Raw genomic sequence first — 18,116 nt, 5'->3', positions numbered from 1 at the left:
AGGAATTTCTGACGGTATAAAGAGCCTGCGGGGCTTGATAAGCAGTCGTCCAGATGCGTTGGCCAGGGAAATCTCTTCCCAACTGGTCGAGTCGGCATGCGATTCCGGAGCTCGTCGGATGGCTGATCCGCTTGCCCGTCGGAGTCAACACGAACGATCTAGAACCTCTACAGATCCTCGTCGATCTCGAGGTCCAACTGGAATGGCAGCTGGCGGACATCGCCCATCCATCCCTCCTCCTCTTGACACCGAGCCCTCAGACCCAATTCATGATAGCCATTCCATACCTGCGAGCCCAATCGGGCGTCCCCAGTCTGGTCCTCCTCCCGGACGTCGGGGGGCTCGCAGCCATGACTGCTACAGGAGGAGATCAGGATATCGGCGTCGACTCCAAACTCCCCCAAGCTCTCGAGATGACTCACGATTGACCGGTCCGCTGCATTGCAACCCCACCAGGTCATCCTTGGCGCTTCAAATAAGCCCAAGTCAAGCGGTGGGGCAAAGAAGATATGCTCGAATAGCGTTTCCATGCGTAGACCGTCTCGTGTTTTGCGGGGGTCTCCCTGCAAGATGCTTCAATTAGCCTCGGTACGAGTGTCTGGTATTTCCCCCACGCACCGGAACCTCATAATAGAGATAGACGCCAAAGGCGCCCAAGAACGAATGCCACCGCGCCAGCTTAAAGACCGGGGGCTGTTGCACCAGCATGCGACGCCAGCTGGCCTCTCGGCGAAGAAATGCCGCTTGCGTTTCTGGGTATTTGGCCATACGGAAGGTTGAGAGGCATTCGCCAGTGCGATAGGCAGGGACTCTCCCATCCATCGCGGTGTCAAAGACGAATGGGAATGCTTCGGCCAAAAGTGGATTCGGCACTTTGCGACCGTGGGAATCCCCGCTGCGAGGCATAAAAAAGAGGGCTCTCTGCAATACCGGGGACTCCTTTATGAGATTCCGCCATGTCCGACAGGTTCTTTGCGCGGACGTCAGGAGCGTACGAAGGTCTAGTTGCAGCAGAATGGACTCTAATAACTCTGGAGTAGACAGCGTCTGATGCATCGCTGGTCGAGCCGTGGCCATTTTATGCGTCTAGACGAGTGTTCGGGTGGGTAGGATTATGGACCCCAGGGCATCCATGGACGTTATTTAACAGCTTCCACCTAATTCCCCTGGTATAAACACGAGAAGACCGTGCCCATGTGGGTCTTTGGAACACGAATGAAATCAGATGGGCAGAGAAAAGACGGGACGCCGAGGTTTCAGCGCAAATTGACAGGGTTTCCAATCCATTCCATGAGGTATTGACACGGCAGTGACTACGATATACGGCTCTCGTTCAGCCCAAGGAGAACACTTATGCGCTGGGAAATAAGAGTTAGGTATTCATATTGCTGATGCAAGCTATAGTCGGCAGACGGCATCATCTGGCCATGAGGTTAATTACCTGAACTTCAGAGTCCGGCTTAAGACGTCCGATGCGGTTGGAAAGTTTGCCTGTGTTTAGGGCCAGGCGAATTAGATCAGGGTACCCATCGTCGGTTTGGGCAGATTACCTTACGATGGCTCCAAGGCCGTCGTTGGCCAAATGCATTCTATACAAAATGGTGGAATTACAGGGTGTTTCAACTGGCACAGTTCTTCGATCATCCTGGAGCAACCGATGTGCACATTCTCGCTCTGACAGACTGCGAAGAGAATCGACACCAGGTAGACCTTCATCTACTATACCGTCACTACATCTTTCAGGACAGCCGCATTGTTCATCACTACGAAATGGACAGCAGAAATTCGATAGAGGAAGCTTCAACACAGATCACGGCCGACAGTCAGCAAGCAGGTGTATACTTTACTATCATATAGTCACCTTCTATGGAAATAGGCTTGAAAATTGATCTGGTATATTGCATCCTCTTACAATGAATGGAATTCAATAGTTGAAATTCAAGTGTGCTGTTCAGCATATCTCGTATATATATCCATGGTCCTATAGCCTCCAAACCATATACATATTCTTATGGCCCTACCGAATAAAGGCACTTTGGTGTTATAAGTTTTTCCTAGGACGATCCTGAGTGGGCGACATATTTTATTATTTCCCACCAATTTCTAGAGAATTTTCAAGTCACCATGTCCTTAGAAGAGTCGGAGAAGGATGTGATGCGTATTCCCACACGAGGGTTGAACCCCGTGTATTACCGATACGTGCAAAATGATATTGTCATCAAAGCAAACCGGAGACTAACTTGGAGTGGCAAGCAACTAGTACACCCTTTTCGGAGTCTGGACGCCAAGCGATCGTAAACTTGGTAACCGTCAGACGCGTCTGATACTCGATAATCCCCGGAGTGAGGGCAGATGGCCACTGTCTCCTTCATCCTTTTGGGCGTACAACCGAAGGAGGTTAAGACCTTCTAGTTGAACAAAGACTTCGGGAAGAGCGAGGATGTTGTCGGCTTTGACTGGGCAGGTTGCAGTGCGTCGAGTTTTGGGGAGCAATATTCCCACTGCATGAGCATTCCTACCACTTCAGCCTTGTCATTATCATGTCCTCCGAGCTGACGTATCACAGAGAAGGCAACATCCTTTCCCCTCCACACATGAGGATCGGGTGGAGAGTAAAGGCATACGTCGGCACCTACGAGTGCTATACCTTCCCAGCATTCATGCAGTCCTCTGGACCAGTCAACATCGTTCTATGGCGGCGCAAACTACTGGGAGGGCAAAATGACGCTTCACATCTGCGCCGAGAACAGCCACAATAATGTACTTCGGCTGTTGCTGAATCATGGTGCAGAGATCGACGCAACTGATTTCGTAGGCCGTACTGCCCTCCACTACGTGACAACGAGGGAATATGCTAACTGTGTGTCTGTGATGCTTGAACAAGGCGCCGACACTGAGCTGACTGATGAGTACGGGCGGACTCATTTGCATGTAGCCATGGAGCTGGGATATGAGGCGGTGGTGCAACTGTTGGTCCACGAAAGAGCTGATCTTAATGCTGGTATCACTGGGAGAATGCAACAGCAGTCATAATTTCTATATCTTTTGCACGTAATATCGCTCTCTAATAAATTGCTGGCATGGTTCACACAGCCAGCTCAACATTGACCACGCCATCCAGCAGAACAGGAATATCAAGCCCATATTGCATATGCCATCTGGTCTGTGGCGGTCACAGCAGCCAGCATGAGATGATACAATGAACGGCTCGCGTCTTTTGCAATCTGTCCTTTTAACACCTATAGGCCTGGTTGTTGTGGACTTGGCTGACTTGGTTCTAACGAGTCCATCTGTTGTGTGACAAGGGGAAAAGCCATGACATTAGACTCAGTACCAGTTTGCCGACGAAGTACCGGGCACGGCTGCTCCCAAGAAAATACGTATACCTCTAGCCCAGTGCAATTGCATCGGCAAATCGGCAGGGGTGGTAGCACATTTGCCACGAGCGGAAAATCTTTGCATGACCTTGTAGCACTTTTACACCACTTGGAGAGGATGTGAAATTTTGAAGTCTTTTCTATTTTCCTACCCATTTAGGAAGTTGATGGGAGTGGGTCCGGACCCACTCCTTCCAGAGCCCTATATATGTATACCATTTCAAGCCCATGGCCATCGAATCTTTCTCCTGCTTTATGAAACTTATCGTTCACTGATTCAGTCTACCTGCTCCCTTGTCTCTCAGGCCGACGACAGAATAATTCTCCTGTCAACAATTTGACTCCACTTTAGCTATGGGCAGCACACAAATCGCACAGTCATTGCTGCAGTCGGCGCGCGTCGCCCCGGAAATCTTCCAGCTGCGCCCAGATTATCGCGCACTCTTGATGGTGGTAGAGGGCATTCCTCCGGGGCCTAGCGACGAGTCTAGTGAGGGGTTTCTGCAGCAGGCAGAAGCGACAGTCAAAGAATTGTTGTCAACATCGCCCGTGACGGAACTTCCACATATCGCCGCGTGGCGCGAGGCGTATAAGGCCTTTGGAGCCAAGCCCCAGAAAACACGCAACAGTCTAGAGGCCTTGACACGGCGTGCAGCGACTGGCTTACCACGGGTCAACCGGTTAACCGACATATACAATGCAATCTCGGTTAAGCATCAGATCCCCTTCGGCGGCGAAGACCTTGACAAGTACGACGGGGCGCCGTTTCTGGTGCGCGCCACCGGTCAGGAGCCGTTTCAGACTTTCTCTGGGGGTGAGCCCCAGACCGAGCTGGCTGCACCCGGAGAGCCGATTTGGTGTGATAATACTGGCATTACGTGCCGCCGCTGGAATTGGCGACAGGGTCCGCGCACGGCGCTGACGGACGACACCACGCGTGTACTATTCATTCTGGACGCATTACAGCCGCTTTCAGACGATACTCTCCAGCAGGCTGCGGACGAACTGGCCTCGGCCTTGAAAAGCCTGTCTCCCGAAGTACAGACATCGCAACGTATTATCGACGCTTCTTCTGCCTGAACTCGCTCAAGTAACTATGACATGGTTCATTGAAATGCACGCGGATGATACGAGTTTACAATAACTTAAGCACACGACACCTAGTGTCTGTTATAGATACTATGCTGAGTTTCTCAAGGGAACACTCGTTGTAGTCGTGCCAAGGAGGAGTCCAGGATGGCGAGAGTCATTCTAGCATGCTACGCTGCGTGGGTTCAAGAAAATTCCGCTGGGGGGGGATATGCAGGTTATATAGGCGTCTAGCCTATGCACCTGTCATCACGTTGGCATATTATGTTTTTGGCATGTTTTTATATATGCATTTCTGTACATACCAAAGATTTTATATTTCGCAGATAGATGGCTACTGAAGATTATCCATATAGATTTCAGCTTTCGCTAAAAAGAAAGCATACGTTGCAAACTCCTTTACTGGGTGTGGAGAGTGGATTGTCGTGCTTAATTGTGTAGATATGGACCATTCCTTGTGCTCGTCAAAAAAGATCCATCCTGTATCAGGCATTGTGAGGACGGCTTTTACTGCATCAACCTCTTATGATAAACGCTCGGTGGGTTATTTATGAAGCAATGAGATATCTTTGTACCACCGCGAAAACAGGGATTTGAAAATTCCTATGTACATGCTCTTGTGAAATCACAACTGATATTTCTGCCTAACCGTATCATTACGGATTAGGCGTTGTGGTGGTTACCAGTAGCATTCGCATTAACAATAGCCATGAGATCTTGGTAGCTCCTGTAGTCGTCTCCTTGCAGGAATGCTGCTCGGTTGGCGTCCCAATCGTGAGAAGCATACCCGTATTTGTCAGACACGTGGCAGTAGCAGCAGGGAAACACTCTGGCGTCGGGTTCTATCTCCAGCATTCTTTGCACATGTGCGACAAGTGTTGGATCTGCCATGTCGTCATCCAGATCGAGTAGATCCCCTTCATCATAGTCCCAATGCAAGGAGAAGGATGTGAGACGGGTTGGAGATTTCTGAGCCAAAGCACTAAACAGTTCGCTCCAAGACATACCTTCACCACCTTCCCATTCCCTGCAACTGTAGCATTCTTGCAAAAAAATCGATTCTAACGTGTCAAGATGCCGGAGGAGGAAGTCTTTCAACTCGAGGCACAGGTAGATATTGCCGAGAGTGAGTTTTCGCAGCCGGGGCATCGTAGCGTTCCACAGGGATATATCATACGCATAGGGTTGTCCTGAATTGCCTAGCGGTGCGGAGTCTTGGGGATCGAAGCTAAATTCCTCGACAGAGGTGAGGTGGTTGAAGAACCACGGACCCAGAGAGTTTGGGAAGTTAAAGAAAACCTCTTGGGTATTTAGCATCCAACCGACCCCGTTGTCCCATTGCTTTAGGGACATGCGGAACCTTTCTAAATGTGAAAGAAACTCATGGAATTCTCTGGTGGAAAAGACTGATATTGGCACGATATTGAGTGCATGAATGGTGAGTGAGACAAGGACTTGGCCGCCCGGGCAGCGCTGAGGACTGTAGCTAGACAGGATGGCTCGGAAACTTGCCGCCATCAGCCCCCGCCAGGCATTCTTTCCTTCTTCAATCACCGCTGCTTGCGGATCTTCATGGAAGTCTGAGTCCTGAACATGCTCCATTAGCTCGTCGTAGTCAAAGGGAAATTCGATGCTCAGCGTTTGAAGACCCTTCAACGCGGCGAGGTTGGAAAGAACCGTGTCGACCTCTGGCGGATAGACATCTTCGACTGGTGAGTTCTGCTGATCTGCGGAGTGGCCAGTGAGCTCTTGTCACAATGTTGCACGCTTTCAGGCTGTCAACAGTTGGGTTTTCCACGCACCTAGCCGACAATTAGCGACGTATCGCAGCTCCTTGATGCACCCAGAGAAGTGGCCATTGGCGATCGCCTTTATAGACAAGGCGCTCTTCGCCGTGTTGTGTAAATACACGACTGCAAATATGCGCGGGGCCAGTAGACCCCGAAGCAATTTACAAGTGCTACTGAGGCTGATAAGATCACGAAGGTATAGGGGAGATTTGGTGAGACTCTTGCACTCGTCCTGGTCCTCTTCCTTCACGTCACAGAGGATGTCAATGATCATATACCACACATCCACCACCCCCACCGGTGATCGAATGGGCTGTAGCTTCTGTATTCTGGGTGAAGGTGCCATAGTGCGTTGTTCTGAGAAAGCTAAGAAGGACCCAGCTGATGTTGACGCTAATATTGAAGATGATATTGATTTCTTCTCCGAAAGCGGGCGGGAGGTGGTCAAGGCGGCAAGGCAGCAACGAGGGTGGAGCCTGGGCCCAAGAAAATCCGCAAGCACTTTCAAGTATGTACTATATTGCTGGGCTGTTATTCATTCTATTTACAACACGAGAATAGACCAGACCAACTTTGACTGCCTGACCTCTATTGATGATTAATTATTACTAGAACACGAGAATCACTAAACTCGCGCGACCTGGGCCGAACATAGTCAGAGACCGCACCTCGAGAAAACAACACATAATGTACATTGACGCCCCCGAATGCACAGTGGAAGGGGAAAAGAGTAAGAGGTATGACGATGGTGGCCTTAATGTTTCTTCAGGCTAATCTTCCGTACCCGAAAGAGATAGTAGAGTGTGATCGCCCCGACGACGTTGAACACAAAGTACGCCCAGAAAATGCCGTAGTTTCTCCAGCGATCCTCCCAGTAGATCCACCGCTGGGCCAGGTACTGGTCCGCAGAATCCATGGCACAGTACTCGCACCCGGACGTTGCGTTCTTGTTATACAACTGGCCGCCGGCTGAATCGAGATATTGGCTCATATAGTCGCCACAGGTTTGGCCGTCGGGGGGATCAAAGACACTGAGTTCTGTCGCGCTACATTGAACAGGGCGGTCATGCAGAGCCGTGCTTCCAATGCCTCCAATGTAATATGTGAATGGGGACACGCGGTACATGAAGATCCAAAACCCTGGGAGGGCAGGGGGTGGCTGCATGACACCACTGAAAACGAACGAAAGACCAAACATCAGTGTCGCAATCATGGAGGCCAGTGCGGGTTCCCCGACCGCGCATACAGCGAATTGGGCCATGCTCGCACTATAGATGAAGAACTGCACAATAAAGAGCATGATCAAAGCACGGCGCTCGGAGTCTTGGTTCGCACCAAAGACAGACCAGTAAAATGAGGCCCAGGAGCAAACGCCAAGTAGAAACTGGAAAGGCACTTCGACAATCATTTGAGACAGAATGAAGACCTTCCAGGAGTAGACTCGGGACGGCCGCTCGCGCACTTCATAGAGGGCACGCTGGGCAACGAACTTAGGCATTATCTGGTTCACCAAAGTGTTGAAGATCGTACATAGCAGGAAAATACTGAAAAGGGAATTCTGGAAACCCTGCTGCGAATTGTCAGTCTTCCAGAAGGAGAATCCGATGAAAAGACCAGAGATAATGCCCAAAATGAACTTTGAGAAAATATACTCCGGTTGCCGCAAGTACTGCTGAAACACACGGTAAAGAACATGATAGAGCTGACTGCTTAATGGCATAGCGAATTCCTCGTTGTTCCCTGCATCTTCGGTAGATGGTGCAGAATCACTTTCTTTAGTGGTATGCAATCGAGCGAGCTCCGCAAGTACGTCTTGATGCTCGGGGCTCTCGTTCCACATTTGGACCCAATCTGGTGCGTTCTTGTCCACATCACCGGAAACTGTTTCGAGGATATACTCCGCCGGATTTTCATGTTCCTTGCAGAGTCGACCGCCGTTTCGCTCGAAGTAGTTCAATAAAATGCGGGAATCCTTGCCAATCTCACCGAAATAAACTGTCTTTCCTCCTTTCGCTAGGAATAGTAAGCGGTCAAAGGTTTGGAACAACATTGCACTGGGCTGGTGGATCGTTGCCAACACTGCCTGGCCTTGGCTGGACAGTTTCTTGAGGAGCGCGCAGATGGTCCATGAGCTCTGAGAGTCTAAACCACTGGTGGGCTCGTCGAGGAAGACCAAAAGGGTCGGCTTCGCAGCGAGCTCCACGCCGATACTCAACAGCTTTCGCTGCTCTACATTCAACCCTTCACCCAGTCTACCGACCACTGCCTCAGCATAATCTTCCATTCCCAAGATTCGAATCACCTGCTCGGCATAGTCATACTTTTCCTGTTGAGAGACCGATCGAGGTTGGCGAAGCATGGCACTAAAGCGGAGAGCCTCCCGCACCGTAGTGGTCTCCAGATGGAGATCCTGTTGTTGGACATAGCCAGTTCGACGGGGGAAATTCGCGGCTAAACCCTTTCCATTGACGAAAATATCTCCCGTCACAACGCCCATTGACACTCGCTGGGCAAGAACATCGAGCAGGGTAGTCTTTCCGGCGCCAGAAACGCCCATCAAAGCTGTGAGTGTCCCAGGCTTGACCCATCCATTCACGTTATCTAGGAGGCGCCGGGTGCCGTCCTTGACGGGAATGTCATAGCAGACGGATTTCCAGGACAGGATGTCTCTCTGCTCGGGAAGGCAGATAGAACCTGTGTCCGCCCTGATCTCCACTGTGGGGTCTGTCTTCTCCGCCTCAATACCGTCACCGTCTTGCAGGTAACTGGGAGCATGGCCAGGCCGAAACACCAATGCTTCTGCTGCGGATTTATCTGCCGAAATAAATTCTGTTGCAGTGAGGTAAAGGACGTGGAAGAAGATCAGGAACGCGATGAGGATGCCGAAGTTTCGCCACAGGTGCGAGTAGGAATATCGGTAGTTCTGCTCAATGAAAGCGTCGCCGGAGACAAACCGTTCGCCCGCAACTGCACCGACGACCGAGCAAATAAAGGATGTCCCTGTGCCATAAGATGGAATGTAAGAAGCACATTCGAAATCCCGGCCATGGAATTCATTGGAAACGAGAGCTTCAAATGCATAGTAAACTGGGTTGATCCAGCGAATCCAGGCGAACCACGGATGCATATAGGGCTGTGGCAACGTGAATCCCGTGTAGACGACAATACATAGAACTAAGATACCAGCAAGCGCCATGGCCTGTCCCACAGTCTGGGTCAAAGACGCCAAACTGCGGAACATTCCAGACATGGTGAGAATGGTGCATATCAGAAGTAGATAAAAGATGAAGAACTGAGACGGCTCCCGGCGTAGGTTGGCTAAGAAGTAGAGGATAATACTGAACACCGAGCAGCGAAGAATTTTGATTGGCAGATCCACCAGGACACCCGCTAAGGCTTCAGTGAATGGATGCACAAAAGCATAAGCCGCTTGCTTTTCCACGATGGGCCGCTGGGCGTACAGTTGCATAATCTCTGCAATCGTGATCAGCGCGTTCATCAGCACCGCGAAATAGAGGACAGCGCCTTTCTGAAAGAACGCATTGCTAGAGTCAGGGGAATTGTAGAAGACAGATCCAATGATCAAGGCTAAGATGGTCTGGACAACAACTGTCGACATCGCCGTTGGCAGATCGTTGCGTAGACGCTGATAGGCCCGCCGAATACAAAGGCGGATTTGCATCGGAACCGACAGGAGATATGGACTGTTCCCTCGCGTATGGCGGGCTTGCTTTTCTTCGTGGGCCTGCCGCAGGATTTGAGCGGCTTCACCATTGGGAGCGTGTTCCTGCACATATTGGGCAATTTCCGTGCGAAGCTTCTGATATTCCGGGCTGCGCTTCCAATACTCCGAGAATTCCTTCGCGCTCCGAGGCACTCTATCCTCCATGCCCGGCCGGGCCCTTCGTTCCACGGGGTTGGTGATTGCGGTTAAGAAGTCCGGGCTCACCTGCTTCTCCGGTCGTTCCCAACCCATGCGCTGGAAATAGTCCACCGCTGCGTCACACGGCCCAAAGTAGATCTCATACCCCTCGTACAGGACTACGACCTTTTCGAAGAGGTCGTACATTGACTGGGAAGCCTGGTAGGCAGCCACCGCATGGCAGGCGTTACTCATGTCGGCGGACAGGCGCAAAGCTCTCACAAATTTCAGGGCTGATGCGGCATCCAGACCTCTAGTGCTGTTGTCCCATGCGCCTATCCGACAGTTCGACAGAAACATCTCAGCAATACTGACCCGTTTGCGTTCACCCCCACTGACTCCCCGGATGAAGTTATCTCCAACCTTGGTGTGGACCGTGTGCGAGAGGCCGTAAACCGACATCACCACCTTGGTCATGGTATCCGCGAACTCCACGCGAGTCACACCCTCGATCCGTCGTCGAGGCGTACGGGCATGTGCCGCAAACGAGAGAGTTTGGCCCACGGTGAGGTGCGGGAAATGCTCGTCCACCTCCTTGTTGTAGGCGACTTCTCCCCGATGGTGCTTAATCATCTCCTCATACCCCACGCCGTTGTAGTGGATCGTGCTTTCCGGTTCCAGGGTCAGTCCGCCCATTCGCCCAGAGATCGTCTTCAGGAGAGTCGAGCATCCGCTCCCTGGTCGACCCAGCACGAGTAAGAGCTCTCCACCCTCGAGGAGACCATCAAAGCCACGCAAGATCTGGCGGCGAGGGATCCGCTTTTGTCCTGTGATCGCCCTGGAGGCCGTGCGGAAGGGGATGGTGAAGGTGGAGAGAATCGTCTCCTGGTACTGGAGTGCCGATCCAGACCCCGAGACTTGAAGGTCCTTGAAGACGACGCCTTGCTGTGGTGGTTCAATGCCGCACTGGTGCATTCGCCTCAGAACGAACTGAGCCCAACGACGGTGATCGAATGCAGGGCTATCGGGATCGAGCTTGGGGTCCTGTTTCGCATCCGTGGCGGAGAGCACTTGACCTAGTCGGCTGGACGCTATGCGAGACAATGACTGTCGCTCCTGATCCTCGTCTGAGGACAGCGATGAGGATGTATCGGATAGGGTATCATCCTCGTGGTCGCGATGGGTGTCGATCTGCGTCACCGGGTCGACCTCCGGAGCCACCTCGGGCTTGGACGACATCCTAGACCACCAGTCAGTCAGGTAACGTGTTATGGGAGGTGTGGGTGGTAGATTCGAGCACCCACTTTGGACGCAGAATAGGGGACGACACCTCGAGCAGGGGTACTGATATTGATGGCTACTATCCTCCTACTATACAATGTAGTATGAGTGCGCAAGGGTGTGAGGCGTACTTTCAGGAGGGGATTTATGGTCGTAGGCCATCCAGAGTGAGAAACACTCGACCTGATTGCGAGACTGGGAGGAACACATTATGAGTACCAAATCCGATCTTTCTGTTCCGTCCTTTCAAATCGTGAAAGCTTGATACTCGTTATGCTTGATTGCCGGGCTGAGACGTTCCGGCCCACACGTGGACCGCGCAACAATGAAAAATGTCGGCGAAACGGCGTTTCGTAGGCGCCGACTTACGTCTCATTGGTGGACTCCATCGGAAATCCGGTCGTCCAGGCCGCCATTGTCGGTGCCTGAGGGGCGAAAGGGTAAAGGGGCGGAGATGACGAGCTTAAATCCGACGGTCACGGAACGGGCCTCGTCCGTGATGGCTATATGCACTGACACAATCTCTTCTCCTTGGTCGCCCTGTTCGGCCTCAAGATGCGTTGCTGTATCATGTTGGCGAACACCTTCCCCGATTCGTTCCAAGCCCTCGCTTCAGTGTATGTTCTGCCATTGTCGCCAGAAATCGTCCGTCTTCAACTCCCGCAGATTCCAGGAGCCCAAATCCTGGTCGAGAGAGCTACGGCATCGAAACCAGTCTGCGGTTGTATTGAAAGTCAGGGGGGGTATCTTGATTTCTGTGTTGTGCTGACCTGAGACGCCTTCGGGGTTTATCCCATGTCGAAGAAGCGAGCCATCAGCCCAAATCAAGCGTTATACAACGACAAGGACTCTTCAGTTAGAAGAGCCTTTCTTGGCCATACCCGCACTGATTTGCTGAGGAGTCAAACAGTCTTCCGGGCCGGAGTAAGTTCGATTGGGTGAGATCGAGAAGCTGAGGAGAGACATCTCTCTTTCTTTATGAACGTCTGCGAGAATAACTAAGTAGAGTCGCGGTAGTATTGTCGCTCTGTTTCTGAACCATCTCCACTTGCCTCGTCGCAAATGTCCTCGTATCCCGGAGTATCAGCGCTCGTTCACTCTCCGCCAGGTGGCTGCTCGCCAACCGACAACACCTTCGGATGACTGGCCGTTTCCAAAGTCAGACGCCGCTAGGTGTGCCTATATCCACTGAGGTCGCTCTCACCCAACTTAATCTCGCCAAATAGGTTCAATCTATTGATGATCCAGTGTGACAACAATCTTCATCGTATCTCGTTGAGGGTTGTCGCTCCTATTGAAGCCAATCTGGTTTGCTATTAACTCATAGTATTAGGCGAAATTGGTTTGAATCTAGAGTATCAGGTGATAGATGAGAGGAAAAGTAGATAATCTCTATGAGAAAACTAGAAGAAAGAAAGAGTAAGTACTGAAACCTACGGCCTATAATATTAGGATTTCGTCTTGGACCGTTCGCTTCCGGGAAGAATATGTACTCCGGAGTAAAACGACATATCCAAAAGTCTGTCAATTCAGGCCAATGAATTAATCCAGAACTTCGTGGGTGGATAAGAGATACATAACAGAAACTCACTGTCTACTAGCAAGGTGCATAATATCCCCACATCTCGTGTACTGCGGTGAGACGTTGTGACAACGAGAGGATAAAGCGGTCAATTCCTGAGCAGTATAATCGCCCCTACTAGTCTTCCAGATCCTGATGTTTCCAACAGGATCCAGCCTCAATATCAGCAACAATTACAAAAAAATGAGCGAAAAGGAGGATCCAGTCGGGGCGAACATACTGAGTATTTTGAGCTCTCAGCAGGATACTGCGATTATATCGCTGTAATGCGGCCTCCGGGACGGGCATCGTGACAGCTCAAGTCAGATGGCTTCATCCCGGTCTCACTGCAGGCAGTATCCCTTGCATCATGATAACAATGATCACCTGAAGCATAGCTCTAGAACAAGGCCAGACCCACTAGGCTTTTCAGTTAGAGACAGGTCACATTGTGTTTCAAACCCAATATACAGGGAGATATCAAGACAGTTCGATTCAGACCGTTTTATCGCTGTCCTACGGGAAGTATTATCCCTTGGATTGTGATAACAAATCACAATGGGAGGCCTCCTATAAAGAATATTAGCGAATATCGAAGTCCTAAAAGACCTGAAGTGCACCTCTAGTCGAGTACCAGACCCACCGGGCTTTCCAGTTCTGCTTCAGCCAATGCGACGGACCAAGTTCGGATAGCTTCTCAAATTTCTTTAAGTATTGAGCAGACTTCCTGCGGAGATTCCTCGATGGTGTTATGTCTAGCCTCGGTCATTCCTAGGAACACTGCACTGTCCCAGAGAGCCCAGGTCTGGATTCCGCAACACGAACCCTCTATCCAGTTCACTCAGTTGGCCTCATGCCAAGACGGTTATACATAGGTGGGTTAAAGCCTTTTCTACAGTACTAATCACTCATAACCTCCCTCTCCCAATAAAAACGGCTCTGCGCCTTACAAGATTCCCGTGCTGTTGCTTAAAGTTTCCAGGTCCTGATACATCAGATGTTCAAGACAACATGGGAAACCAAGTGCATCAGTCAGCGGCTTTACCATCGTTCAAGCCCTACACTCTCTCACCCTTGGACAATACTATGCCTTGTGTTTATATAACGGGTAAGTTAACTTTCTCGTCGCAAGATGCAGCCGAAGGCATATCAGTTCTTGAAGCAGCCGTATCGCAATTAGTATCGAAGTTGTCCTTTCTTGCTGGCAACGTGGTCAGGACAACCCAACCCGACAGCGCAAAGGGGGTGGGAGAGATTGACCCACCCACCGCAGCTACAGGGAACACATATCCCATGTTGAGTGTTAAGTGTCATAATATATTCGCTCGGCAACATCATTCCACAGGTGTAATTAGCCTCAGTATAGCGAAAGGAAGCAAATATAAATTCCAAAAAGATCTGTCTATAGAAAGGGACAGAAGAAAAAAAACATACAACAGATATTGTATGTTGGTGATCACTTAGCGCCTACGAGTTTGTGCTAGGTGGCTTGCCGCCCTAACGGGTCTCTTCACCTGAAGAGCCGAAAATATATGGTATATCAAAGGTGGCATTTGGGAACTGCAGCAGTGAAAAATTTAAGGAGACTCTCATCATATATAAACTCTTTTCTCACTCTCTTTCTTTAGCCTATTACTTAATCAAGTCACTCCTTCAGCTACTATAAAGACTAAAGAAAATAAGTATCTCTTAAACATTTTTGACAATATTGATAACAAAATTATAAGATATCAAAAATAACACGTAAACACTCTGGGAGGAAAGAGTACATCAAAACAAAATACTAAAACTAAAGAAAGGATAAACTGAGAGATAGGGGCTGGCCAAGACAGATTTCTAGCCAAAAAGATTACAAGTTATAGTAGCTACGAAGAGCACAAATATAACAACATATAGACATCATATATATATCCGAGTCCTTCACTAACATAGATCATCAATATAAGGAATTAATAATTCAAGACTTGTAACTACATCCTTTTAATATCCACATTCCTAATCTCAAATCAAGTGGCCTCTCTTCTTATATACCCTAATTCCTATCCAGATAAGTTGAGCTACATCCCCTTCAATAACCAATTATCTCTTACGTGTGGGTTAAATACAGTTAGTTATATCAGTACAACTTCACCATATCTAGGGAAAGAGCAGCTACTACCACTATAAGTTAACGGACTTATTACGGCTGTCTATACAAGTAGTCAAGATCGCTTGTACCTGCAAAAGGACCATGCAGGGATTGAGAAACGATAAACGTCCTTTGATCTTTTTCAATGAGTATACGGTAGAAAAGTATTGACAAATAAAAAACTGTTGTGTGGTACGCTAAATGGATTTATACCAAATGCTTACTCCATGCATCTTATTTTGAAGTCTTCTAATAACCTAGAAAGCAAAAGCCCTCCACGCACTGGGAACGATGCGGACAGCCGAACGGTGCACGAAAAAGCGACCGATCATGCCGTTTCTTCTGATACTGCTGATATTTCTGCTCTTCAAACGTACAGGGCTGGATCTCACGGCAGCGACACCACCTTGCGCAGGGTATGCATCCATCTTCATAGCACCACCTCAGGAATTCCATCTGTTTGTCGCTCAGCATTATGTAGTCCCTGCGACCTATAACGATGGTTTGCGTCTGGTTTGAGCGGATCCTTGCGAGACTATTGAATAATTCAAGACATGCACTTAAATCCTCCGCAGCTTCTGCTGTATCAAGCGACTCCAAAACAAGTCCCACTTCAAAACCTTCCCTCCATTTGCATAATTGTGCGCGCTCGAAAGAAGTCTCCTCATCTCGGGCGTCACAGTATTGCAAACCCTCCTCACAAAGCTCGATGCCCACTTGCCACTGCTTCCCGTCGCGAGATCGTTGGAGCAGCCACTCCAGGTTCTCCGCGATCGCATCTTGTATTTCTTCGATGTACGAAAGCTTATTCTTCGGGTCATACCAGATGCTAGTATATTTGGAGTGCAACTCTCTGACCCTCGAAAAGTCTTGGAGCTTTCTCGCGTCCATTAGCTCTCTTGCCAGATGTTCCAGTTCGAGAGCATGATACAACGCGGGGAAACTCTCAGGGGACCTTAGGTCAGGGTCCGAGATTCCGTCAAGGATAGAACGAGCGCGATCGAAATCCCCAGTTAATACAGCATCGACCTGAGCATGGAGTTGATCGACCCAAGACTGCCCCTCGTGGCATTTCTGGCGAATGGTTTTGATCTGTTCGACTACGTCGAAGCAATCGCGTAAGTATTCGCTTTTCTCAAGCATCTTTTCTATGCAATCCAAATGCTTCAAGCAAGACCTGTATTGAGTTTCAGCCATCGCCTGCCTGGCTAGCATCCAGATCTCGAGGAAATTCTCCACCTCAGCCACCATCTCTGCACAAGTAATATTTTTTATGTGCTTTCTGACGAGTCTGATCATCTCTTCCCGAGAGAGACCTGGTAAATAACCACCGCTGCCTTGCTCTGCGGCAATCTTATCCGATTGATAATTGCCAACAAAAGAAAGCAGAGGAGTTATGTCAGCCATCGCGGATATCAACTCCTTTTGTGCTCGTATGCCGTCTCTTAGACGTTTGCCTTCTGATGATGGAAAGGTGCTTAGTAAAAACTGAAACTGAGCTCGAAGATGATCGATCTCCTTGTTCACCCTGTCGAAATCTGGGAGCGGATTCTCACAGCCGGCAGTCTTCCAGATGCGATGGATAGCCAATAGATGCTGACCAGCCTCGTCGTAGGAAAAGTTGGCTATTGCACCCTCTAAGAGCGATCTATGATAGTGAACTGAGTCGAGCCAGTCACCTGTATCGTTTGCTTCTTCTAGGTTTTGGAGAAACATGAAAAGAGCATCATCTTTTTCAGGCACGTCCAACTCGAGATCGACGAGCGAGAAGCTAGAGGATTGTTCAAGCTCGGTATCTGCGTATCTATCCAGTATTCCCGCAAAAATTGCCTGCCAACGAGGCATGCCGATATTTTCCTCTGGTGGTGAGCTAGATTTGGAACTTTTGATGTCTTCGATGGTGCGGATGATCATGTCGAGTCCTTGTCTCAGGTCTTCCTCCGGTAGATCCTTGGTCTGTCGATATACGGTAATCTCGTTAAGGATGACTTCAGCCTTTGAAGTGGAATCGATAGTGCTGATATCAGGGTCAAAGGCGCTTTGATATTGAAACAGAATCACGAATAAGATTGCCTTGTCTAGCACAGTCTGCAGACTTGGATCTTTTTCATGATATTCGTCCAGAATCTTCATGATATCCAAAAGAAGATGCGTGATCTCTTGGCACCGCCCACGAAGCCAGAAACATAATTGGGGATTTTGGTAGATATGAGAGATCATCAGAACGCAAAATTCTGGCGTGGGCCACTTATCTCCAGAAATATGGCACGGCTCTATACATAATTTTAGGAAATCTAGAAAGCTATCAGCCAGATTTATTGGCAACCGGTGGTCAGAGAGATAGATATAAAGAGCGTGTGTTGGCCATTCAAATGCTGGTATTATGTGCGAGAGCTCGAGACATAGCCTGATAGATGTAAGAAGGTTTGCCTCATCGTTCAATGTTGCTCTTTCTGCGAATGATTCATTTGAGCTATCAGCAAACCCCTGCTCTTCAAGTTGTTTTAGCTGGATCGACTTCAGAATGAGCTCTCGCATCCAGGGATGCTTTAAATGCGGGTTCATATGAGGCACCAAGGTACGGGCATAAATAGTGAACAGTGGGTGAACTTGAAAGGACGTAGCGTGGGAGCCTGAGTCACTATAAATGTATCCTCTATGGAAAGCAAATGACAGTATGGGTACGACCCATGCTGTAAAGTCTTCCGGTTCAGGCGATATCCGATCCTCGTCCTTAGTTTCCTCTCTGGTAGCAGCCATGAAAAGTCGCCAAAGGCAATGTACTGACGCACTTTCACCCCAGTAGCTGCCCAGGAGTGATAATAGCACAAACACATGGCGCGGAAATGTCTCACAGATAAGAACAATCTCCTTGAGGACGGCGTAGGACTCCGATTCAATAAATGCCAAAGCTCCTAGTGAAGGCGATAACTCACCATGCAATTCTGAGTAGAACTCTCGCCATGGAATAGAAAGCTTTTGTTGAATGGGCAAAATTTCCTTGATGGCGAGAGGAATGCCCTGCAGA

At 49.4% G+C, this 18,116-nt stretch overlaps 5 protein-coding genes across 5 annotated transcripts; 2 read left to right on the top strand and 3 right to left on the bottom strand.

Moving 5' to 3' along the window:
* Positions 1-167: 167 nt before the first annotated feature.
* On the bottom strand, positions 168-1,077 carry ABOM_002583 (uncharacterized protein; the record flags this gene model as incomplete). Its single annotated transcript, XM_022529713.1, has 2 exons — positions 168-563; positions 619-1,077. The coding sequence occupies 2 exons, from the start codon at positions 1,075-1,077 to the stop codon at positions 168-170; spliced, it is 855 nt and encodes a 284-aa protein (XP_022391114.1).
* A 1,644-nt stretch (positions 1,078-2,721) lies between these two features.
* On the top strand, positions 2,722-3,033 carry ABOM_002582 (ankyrin repeat domain-containing protein; the record flags this gene model as incomplete). Its single annotated transcript, XM_022529712.1, has 1 exon — positions 2,722-3,033. The coding sequence occupies one exon, from the start codon at positions 2,722-2,724 to the stop codon at positions 3,031-3,033; it is 312 nt and encodes a 103-aa protein (XP_022391113.1).
* A 698-nt stretch (positions 3,034-3,731) lies between these two features.
* On the top strand, positions 3,732-4,457 carry ABOM_002581 (B3/B4 domain-containing protein; the record flags this gene model as incomplete). Its single annotated transcript, XM_022529711.1, has 1 exon — positions 3,732-4,457. One exon carries the CDS (start codon positions 3,732-3,734, stop codon positions 4,455-4,457), a length of 726 nt encoding a protein of 241 aa, XP_022391112.1.
* A 672-nt stretch (positions 4,458-5,129) lies between these two features.
* Positions 5,130-6,602, bottom strand: ABOM_002580 (uncharacterized protein; the record flags this gene model as incomplete). The annotated part of the gene is made up of 2 exons (XM_022529710.1): positions 5,130-6,193; positions 6,269-6,602. 2 exons carry the CDS (start codon positions 6,600-6,602, stop codon positions 5,130-5,132), a joined length of 1,398 nt encoding a protein of 465 aa, XP_022391111.1.
* A 408-nt stretch (positions 6,603-7,010) lies between these two features.
* On the bottom strand, positions 7,011-11,357 carry ABOM_002579 (ATP-binding cassette transporter; the record flags this gene model as incomplete). Its single annotated transcript, XM_022529709.1, has 1 exon — positions 7,011-11,357. One exon carries the CDS (start codon positions 11,355-11,357, stop codon positions 7,011-7,013), a length of 4,347 nt encoding a protein of 1,448 aa, XP_022391203.1.
* Positions 11,358-18,116: the final 6,759 nt, after the last annotated feature.

Source organism: Aspergillus bombycis (genome assembly GCF_001792695.1).
Source record: "Aspergillus bombycis strain NRRL26010 chromosome Unknown contig00023, whole genome shotgun sequence".
Lineage (NCBI taxonomy): Eukaryota > Fungi > Ascomycota > Eurotiomycetes > Eurotiales > Aspergillaceae > Aspergillus > Aspergillus bombycis.
Note: the sequence above shows the minus strand (reverse complement) of the source record. Positions and strands in the feature narration are given on the sequence as shown.